We start from the raw sequence: 9,551 nt of genomic DNA, 5'->3' as shown, positions 1-9,551 counted from the left end.
TTCAGTTTTCCTAATCAAATCCTCTGTATAGGTGGAGGAAGAAGAAATGCTCTCTGGAAAGAATCAGGGCAAAATAATGACAGGCTCCAGACATGGAAGGGAGTGTGGTCCAGTCATCCTGGGACGTGGCATATGAACGTGAGCCTGCTTACACCACAAGGGATTTGTGTCCCGTATCTAGGTAAGATTCTTATTTGACACGTGTAAAAGATTTAAACACATCTATACCACTAACTCATATTTTGTTCTGAATTTACAGTGTTTCCCATAAATTTGGAAATACTTTAAGACAAAACATTCCTCGGGGTCTATAAGTACTAAAAGCTCTTAAACTTTCACATGGGGCTAGTGTCCTTGAAGCTGTGCCTGCCATCCACCCCTGCTGGGCCCTGACGGTGAGACAGCATTGAGGGGACCCATGCAGGTGGACCCTCTTCTGGTGCTCTTTTGTCCTGGCCTCTCAATTGATGGGGGAAAGCAGCTACCGGCTGAGTTGATAGTGAAACTCAAAGTATTTCTTTCAAAACAATGCCCTAATGGAAGATCTTTCATGTTTGGTAAACATTTAAATGTTTAGTATTTTTCCCCGATTTTCCAACTAAACTTCCATAACTGAACTAGTAATTTCTCTTACCACCTCTCCAAATAATCATGTGGAGAAACATACATAGAGAGAAATTTTTATAGCTTCACACCCTTATGTTAGGAAAGAAGAAAGTGCTAAAATTAAAGATCTGAGCTTTCCATCTTAAGAAGAGCAAAAACAGAGCAGTGATGCTACTGTCGCCCTGAACCTTAGAACCTGACTCATTTAATTGGGAAACACTGCAGGCATTGCCCAGAGTCAGGCAAGCGCGCCCACCAGCTGCACTACTACTCAACATGATGATAGAGGTATTAGCCAGTGCAATCCAACAGAAATCAATTAGGTGCATAAGAATAAGCAAAGAAGGAGTGATACAAACTCTGGTACATCTGTATGATGAGACACTACTCGGCAATAAAAAGGAACAGGCTATTGATACACACCACTCAAATGATTCTCCAAAGCATTGTTCTGGGGTGAATAAAGCCAGTCTCAAAAGCGACTTTCTTGTACTCATAGATTCTCAGTGTCTGGTCTACAATCAACTACGAAATACAAGCAATTAATGAGTGTTAATGACTACATGAATAGGTGCAAACTCCCAGAACTCTTGAGAGAAGCCAACATGACCCATTATCCTTATTGGCCAAGAACCTCTGTCTTCCTTCTTCCCTGGGAGGCAAAGAGGAAGCACTTTCTCAGGGTTTTTCACATGGGCTTCTCAACTCCTCATTGCTTCTCAAGGGCAGAGTCTTTTTCTTTGCCTCATCTACAGGGTTAACCTGACTGCAAGGGTAAGAATAATTAAATGTTACAGGAAAAAAAAAAAATAATAATTGAATGTGTTACACAGAAAATAATCACTGCTGTGAAAGACTTTGTTTTATATTAAATCTGAATTTAGTTTCTTTTGGGAGGTATATGTGGCTTTTTGTTTAAATATTTGCTTACAGAAGGTTGTAATACAACAGGATGTTAAATTTCATGTCTCGGAATTTTGGCTAAAACTCCAATGATGAAAACAGTAGACACAAAGTACACCGATGTTCTGCAGAGTGAGACAGAAGATGTCTTACTCCAGGTGACCATATCTAAAGGAATCATGCGCTTCTTTGTGTGTTGCTTCTCTTATCCTTGAGCCTTTGCTAACTTTTGTTAAATGTACCGTGTCAACTCATTTGTGCTCTATGGAAATAAGGAAAAGGTGTATGTCCTATTGTGGGCAAAATGGTTTAGGGCACAGAAAAGCCAATTTCAGGATGCAGAATAAGGAAAGTTGGCATAAGTCACATGTTGGCATAAGTCACCAGGACATGTTGGTAGAACACAAAAACATGCTTTAAGGATTCCTAGAAATTGTTAAGTGAGGAGAACCAAGTAGAAAAGTAGAAAAGGGTTAGGCGCTTCAACTCCTGTTATCTCTATGTTAAAGAGAATTTTTGCACCAACAAAATGCACAGGCCTTAGAAACTCTAGTTCCCTGTAATTACCATCAGCACATAGTGAAGAGCTTAAGGAAGTTGTGGTCTTTGGCCGGTGGATGGGTTGAGAATGTGGTTCAAATCTTCTAGGGAAAAGGAGAAGGGAATATATGAAGGTAGCCCAAGTCTATCTCCAAAATCATCTTGAACTTTTACCAAAAAGTGAAAATTCATCCCTGTATTATTAGAAGTATTAGTGGTATTTTCCAGGACAAAACATTCTCATTTGGCACAAATATGAGAGAACTGAAAAATTTTATTACAATAACAATAAGCAAGCATTCAACTGGATGGGGCAGAAGTGTGCGGATGACCTGCCAAGCAGTAAGCACTCAAGGTGAGGGAGGTTGGGTTGCAACCACAGGTTTCTTTCTCGAGAAAAGGAAAGAACTAATTATTCATCAAATTGGTTAAATTGAGGTTGGTCAAACAGTTGTTTCTACAGATACAACTGAATATACCAAACATTGTTCTATTATCTGTTGAATTGTTCTTTCACTCTTTCTCGTATTTGGGGATTACATTTAGTTGAATTTGAAGAGATCTATTTTCCAGACAAGTCTTCGTTCTTCAAAGAGCAGATGATAAGGAACAATTTGAGTACTTATGTGAAAATGTAATTAAACAAATTGGCATTTATCTAGAAACAATTCTGCAAGCATCTCCATCTATGGGTTTACCTAATGCAAACAAAGAATTGATCTCTCTAACAAACCATGTGGGTAAGATGATTACTATGTTCCTAAAGGCAAATATGAGTAGAATTACCGGGAGAGACTATCTGCTGATCTAGAAAGAATCCAGAAGAGAAATTTTACTAAGGATAAAAAGATATAGCTTGTGGTCATCTTCTTTGGTCTCCTACATTCGTTTTCTCTGTGAGTCTGAGGAAGAATTCACAAGGTAGCAAGCATCAGTACTTTCTGCTTGGGAGATTCACAAATTGGGAATTTGTCCTTCTCCTGTTAAGTCAATCAGACATCTACCAATTGCCAAGGTGAACTTAACTGCACTCCTTCGTCCTGAGAGCCTGAGAGACAGAAACTAGAGCACCCTGACTTGGATAAATGAGTAGTATGGGGCAAGGTCACCAGAGAATATGCAGAAAATACAGACAGATTTTCTTCCGCTTTAATCTTCCAAAAAAATTCGTGAGAAAATATGGTAAGCAATGTTTAACAAATTAAAGATTAATTCGACCATATGATTCTGACTTTCAACCTCCCTTCTGGCAGCTTCCTGCCTTACAGCATAGAAATCCTCCTTTTCTGCTAATTCCCTCTCCATTTGTGCCTTTCTCTTTACCTGCTCCAGTTCATCTCTCAGGTTTCTGAGTTTGTTTTCATATTCCTCTCTTATCTGTGCTTTCTCTCTCTCCAGCTCTGCTCTGTATTTTTCTTGCACCGCTTGGGTTTGTTTCTGAATCTCCTGCTCAGCCCTTTTGTACATCTTATTAGTGTAGCATCCTCCCCCATTCTCCCTCACAATGCGCTGCAGCAGGGCCAGCAGCTGCACCCTCTGGGCCTCCTGCTCAGCGCCTGTTGCCCTATTGTTGAACACGAAGTAGCGATGACCAAACTTGCTCATTAACTCTTGAATGCCCTGTGGAGCTGTCTTTAAGTAATCATGAAAACTGGTACCATGCAAGTCATCTTTCCGGGTGAATAAGAGAGTCATGAATTTTCTAGCCTTGTCTCCAAACATTTTCAGGATCTTCTGTATGGCCTCATGCTCTTCCTCAGTGTAACGGCCCAGTGGGACCACCAGGAGCAGGGCATGAGGCCCTGGGGAGGTCAGGAGCACGCAGCGGGCAATCTCCTTGCTTGTGTCATCATCTGACACCTCGGTGTCAAAAATGCCAGGTGTGTCAACCACAACTAGTTCAGTTTCCTTCCACCTGCCGCTCCTTTTCTCACAGGTCTTGGTAATGGATTTTGCTGAGATGGAAGAATTAAACACTTTCTCTCCAAGGATGCTGTTGCCTGTTGCGCTTTTTCCTGCTCCAGTTCTACCCACTAAGACAATTCTCAGTTGGCTTCCAGGCTCTGGAACATCAAGGAAACAAAAGCCACACTGTTAGAATCTACCTGCAACAGTTTCCACTACATTGCCCTTGCTCCCCGGTGCCCTTCTCTGTTGTCGGCTGTGGGATTCTCCCTGGTTACTGCTGTACTCACAGAAGTCTGCAGGAAGCCCTCTGGGCCTGATGTGCATCGTGCAGTACCTGGGCAACCGTCCCGTCCCTTAACTTCCTATCTTCAGATTCCCTTGAGCTTTTAACTCTGATCTTTCATAGCTAGGTAGCCCACAGAAGAGGAAATAAAATGGTTTCAAAAGAGAACTGTGAGTTTTCATTCTTGTGATACCTCACTTCGAAGAGGGTTCAAGCTCTATCCAGGATAATATAAGAGGTGCTGGCTCACCATTGTTTTTTGTAGTTGAATAGTATTCCATGATATACATACACCCCATTTCATTAATCTACTCATGTATTGATGGGCATTTGGGTTGTTTCCATATCTTTGCAATTGTGAATTGTGCTGCTATAAACATTTGAGTGCAGATGTCTTTATTATAGAATGTCTTTTTTTTCCTTTGGGTAGATGCCTAGTAGTAGGATTGCTGGATCAAATGATATTTCTATTTTTAACTCTTTGAAGTATCTCCAGATTATTTTTCACAGGGGTTGTACTAATTTGCAGTCCCACCAGCAGTGTAAGAGTGTTCCAATCTTTCCACATCCACGCCAGCATTTGTTGTTTTGGGACTTTTTGATAAAGGCCATTCTCATAGGAGTTAGGTGCTATCTCATTGTGGTTTTGATTTGCATTTCCCTGATGATTAGAGATTTTGAGCACTTTTTTTTATGTTTGCTGGCCTTGATTCTGCCACATGTACTCGCCATCAAATTAGTACTAACCGATCAACACTAAGGTGCTCACATGGTAATAATATTCACTGGGTGCTGGTCAGGTGGGGAGGAGGGAGGGGATAAACTCACAACTGATGGATGCGGAGTGCACTGCATGGGGGAAGGGCATGCTTGTAGCCCTGGCTTGGACAAGGCAAAGGCATTGCATGTAACCAAAATATTTATACCCCCATAATATCCTGAAATTAAAAAAAAGAGAGAGAGAACTGTGAGCTTCTGCTAACACCTGCTCCTAATAAGGTGTAGAAATTAACACAAGATTTTGGGGCATCTGCAGTAGAGATTTATATTTCTAATTTGTATTGAAAATGGAGTATTTGCTGTTCTCATTAAGAAGTCAGGGGATTGACTTTTATTAACACAACCCATGATTATCCTTAAGGCAGAGTTACCCAGGTTTGATAACTAGAATCTTAGGATAAAAGAAGTGTATTTCCAAAAGTTATATGCCTCACAACAGGAAGGCTAAGATTATCTAAAGAAAAATGTGGGCTGGTGTTTACATTATTATTTAGTTTGCAATACAGTGGGAGATTCCCTCCTAAGGACATCCTGAGGGTGTGGCTTAGCCATACAGAGGGGACGTAGGAAAGGCATAGGAGGTAAAATGAAAAGGCGCCAAAGGCCAGCTCCAACTCTGCAACAGTTTGGTCATGTTGATAGCACGTGGGTAACAATCCCTGGAGGAGATGGCGAATGTAGCGGTGAATCATTCCCATTCCCTGTATGCATGCCTCTTTGGGACGTGGATCTGCAGTTCCCCCCATGAGGATGCTGTCTCTTCAGCCCTTAAATCTGGGTGGGCCATGCAGCTTGCTTTGGACAACAGGACAGTAGGAAGCATGCAAGCAGAGGCTCAAAAGTGCTCGTGCATTGTGGCTGGCCTTCTCTTTCTGCTCTTCCTGCAACTCCCTGCTGAAGAAGCCTGGACTAGCCTCCTTAGTGAGGATCCCTGTCACCCTGGCCTGAGGGTGCTCGCTACCAGACCTATCTGTGAGGCTGTCCAAGGCGAACCACTAGCTAACCACAGAAGCCCAAGTGAGTGCCCAAGATGAGCTGAGCTGGGCCAGACCCAAGAACTGCCCAGCTGACCCACTAACTAAAGGATTGATGTTTTAAGCTACTAAATTGTAGGACAGTTTGATAAACTAGCAAAAGCTCAACTGACACAGTTAATTTCCATGGCTAAGTGAGGAAAGGGAAGGCCGTATGATACACCCAGCATGTCAGCCAGTTTAATTTGTTGGTTCTAGACCACCAGGGGCCGGGGAATTAGGGACCTTGATGAAGGATCAATTTTTCCCTCATTCCTCTTTCCCAGTCCTCCCCCAGGGTGAAGAGGGGCAGAGAACCATCCAGAGAGGCTACAGCCAGCTATTCTGGTGTGTCAACATTATAGGAAGCAGGAGGGAAAAACTACCAAGCTCTGGCTAGAGCAGAGGATATTTTAGTCTCTCTTCCACTTAGCCGTTGTGGCCACATCGTGAGGAGACAGTGTAAAGGGTCATGAGAACTAAAAGAGCAAGGCAAACGAAGAGAAAGTGAGAAAGGAGGTTGGAAGTAGTTTTCTCTTGCTCAGATGGGGACAGCCTGACAAGGCGGGAGGACCTCCTGGCTCTGCTGTCCTCCCTGCAGCCCAGCCCAGGGAGCCCGGGCATCCTCTCACCGTGGCTCGTTGTTGGGTGTCCAGGGCTGTAGCTCATGCCATGGTGTTGGGTCGCCATTGTGGTTTGAACTCCTGTAGATCAAGAAACATAATTATATCATTTTAGGAAAGTGGACAGCACCTGGAATCCCTGACTATCTGTAGCCAACTCATTTTCACCAGAAACTTGTTACTTTGATTTCTCCTGCCCCATTTCCCTCAACTCTTCTCAACTCTCCATTTTCAGTTTCATTTTCAGGTTGTTCCTTTCTCCATACACAACCATAAATGTTTCTAGTGCTTTCTCAGCACTGGTTCTGGCTCCTTCCCCCTCCCTAACCGGTGATTAATTGCTTTGATGCTTTGTATACCTAGTCTGCAGGCTGCCCCCTTGTCAAGCTCCAAACTTTTATCTCCCACTCAACTTCATCTGGCGATTTCATGGGTATCTCAACCAGCACCTGCCCACAGCTGAGCCCTGGCTCAGCCCACCCTGCCTCCACCATTTCATTCAGCCAGTGGGTCCCGCAGGGCCCTGGGGTCACCCACAACCCTCCTTTCCTCACTCTCTTGTTAGCCCAGCACCAAATCCTACTGATTCTACTTCCAAAACCCTCAAAATCACCTATTTCTCTCCGTCTTCATGCTAATACAATCCACTGTCATTTGTTTGCAATGCAACAGGCTCCTATCTGACCATCTCCCCTTCCATCCCTTTTTTACTCTATAATCACAGGTTATTTTAAAACTGATATTTGATTTTTTTTCTTGTTCAAATTCCCTAGTGGCTTACTCTTGCTTCTTGAAGATAGTTTAAATCCTTGAAATGGTCTATAAGGCCCTGTGCATTCGACTACCTTCTCTCTCAGAAGGCCGAGCCACACAGGCCTCCTCAATGTCCTCCGAATCCTCTAGGCCTCTTCCTCCTTCGAGGCCTTTGTAGTACTTTCCCCACCGCCGGAGCGTTCCAACTGCAATCCGGTGTCCAGCTCATTCCTGCCTGGCCCGCAGGCCTCGGCTCTCCAGAAAGGTCTTCTCCAGCCTCTCCCCCAGCACCGCCCCCCACCAACAGTACCCCTCTGCCAGGGTCTACTGTTGTTTGCTCTTAGTGCACCCCAGGGATTTCTTTCAGAATAAATTCGACAACAGAAAGTTATTTGTCTGATTTTTCCTGTCTCCTCTTAGATTATAAGCATTTCATGGGAGGACCGTATGTGTCTTATATTTCCCATTATTCCCTGGGACAAGCACAATACTGGACGATGAGTGGATCTCAATAAATATTTGTCAAATAAATAAATTGATAATCTCCCCACTTCTTGCCTTTCTCTGATTCATCACTATGTCCAGCCCACGTCTAATCTGTGAAAATGACAATCCTGTCCTTGTTGATAATACTTAGTGTCATAGAAACACAGCACTAATTTTTTTTTTGACATTTTCTTTCACTACTACCTACAGACATTTTGCGATGGAGAAAGGCATTTGAAGAACTCTTATTGGAGCAGACTTTGATTGAGACAGGCAGAAAATGGTAGTTTTTAAAGGCAGAGTCACCAGATAGGAAGCCATCAAATGTTAAGTATGAAACATTGTCAAAAGCCGGACACTTCTTTTGAAAGAAGGGTTTTTTCTTTATCCTTTAGAATAGAGAGTAGGAAACAGCTTCTCATAAACAGGGAATAGAAATGACAGAAATTTTAAAAATCAGCTTTGGTGATTGGTATTAGAAAAGGGGATAGGATAGCAGCAACAAGAAAACAAAGAGTCTCTGGGTGTTTGTCAGTGTCCTGCTTCCAGCGCCTGGACTCTATAATGCTGCTCTGTTGATCTTAACCCAGATGCAAAACCAAGAGACTGTCCTTCTGTAGGTGCTGACCTCAGGTGGCTGATCTCTGCTCTCTCTGCCTACAGAACAAGCCAGCCATCAGTCCCCAGATTTTTCTGAACTGTATAGAGTCACATAGGGTGGCATCTCCCTCCTCCTGTCTCCTCAAGGGGAGCTCAGCTCCGCGTAAAGCCACGAAGGGACTGCCCCTGAAGAGGCAGCTTCCCTAGTAACAAAATCTCAGACCAACAGGGCCTCCAGTCCTGAACCATGTGCAGGTGCTGGGGGGCTGCATGCTGATCTGAGACCCCTACGTATCCCAATGTTCTTCTCCCCATGAGCTCCCCCAGCACTACTTCTGTTTGCTCACTCTACTTTATTCCTGAAAGAATCAAAGATTACTTATAACATTTATAACCAGTGAAAGGCATCATTTATTTGTAAAACAAGTATCCTCTGAGCAGCAACTGCTGAAAGAGGCATTAATTTGTGGGCTTCAGCCTTCAAAACAGATTACAACCTAAAATCAACAAAGACAGGAAATATAAAACAGCAAGAAATCTATTCTGAGAGCAAGTTTGCCAGGTTTGAGATGTAGACCCAGGGGAGAGGTCTCCTCCCCACAAAATCAGACATCCTCCACCCCCACACCCCGACTCCCTTACCTGAAAAGTCTGGGTCCTACACTGTTCTCTGATTTTGCAGGCAATTCTACGCCAGGATATTGAGAAAGAGGATCGGAGAGGAAGTGAGGGGAGGAGTTTTTCAAACTTGCTTGTGCAAGGGACCTGCCCACCTTGTCATCTGGCAGCGCGAGCAGCACTTTCTGCAGGGACGGGATTGCTCTGTGCTGTCCAACATGGCGACCACTAGCCACATGTGGCTATTGCGCACTTGACATGTGACAAGTGTGATTATAGCTCTGAATTTGTAATTTTATTTCATTTCCATTTATTTGAAATTAAAGTTAAATTGCTACCTGTGCCTCGTGGCTACCACACTGAGCCTCATAAAACTCTGCAGTGAGAGAAGAAACATGAGTCATGCTGTGACATTTGAGAAGAAACTTCTGGTCAAAA

At 43.4% G+C, this 9,551-nt stretch overlaps 1 protein-coding gene across 1 annotated transcript; it reads right to left on the bottom strand.

Moving 5' to 3' along the window:
• Positions 1–2,338: 2,338 nt before the first annotated feature.
• GIMAP4 (GTPase, IMAP family member 4) lies at positions 2,339–9,175 on the bottom strand. The gene is made up of 3 exons (XM_069461958.1): positions 9,138–9,175; positions 6,666–6,737; positions 2,339–4,112 (listed from the first exon to the last, which is right to left on the bottom strand). Exons 2-3 carry the CDS (start codon positions 6,721–6,723, stop codon positions 3,199–3,201), a joined length of 972 nt encoding a protein of 323 aa, XP_069318059.1. The 5' UTR covers positions 6,724–6,737; positions 9,138–9,175; the 3' UTR covers positions 2,339–3,198.
• Between the last annotated feature and the right edge of the window lie 376 nt (positions 9,176–9,551).

This window comes from Eulemur rufifrons, chromosome 29, assembly GCF_041146395.1.
Source record: "Eulemur rufifrons isolate Redbay chromosome 29, OSU_ERuf_1, whole genome shotgun sequence".
NCBI lineage: Eukaryota > Metazoa > Chordata > Mammalia > Primates > Lemuridae > Eulemur > Eulemur rufifrons.
Note: the sequence above shows the minus strand (reverse complement) of the source record. Positions and strands in the feature narration are given on the sequence as shown.

What these genes read in the sequence shown, in the direction of transcription:
- GIMAP4 (XM_069461958.1), bottom strand. Translation starts at nt 6,723, where the DNA reads ATGGCGACCCAACACCATGGCATGAGCTACAGCCCTGGACACCCAACA. An exon ending in ACACCCAACAACGAGCCACG is followed by an intron (nt 4,113 to 6,665) that starts GTGAGAGGATGC and finishes TTGATGTTCCAG; the next exon opens with AGCCTGGAAGCCAACTGAGA.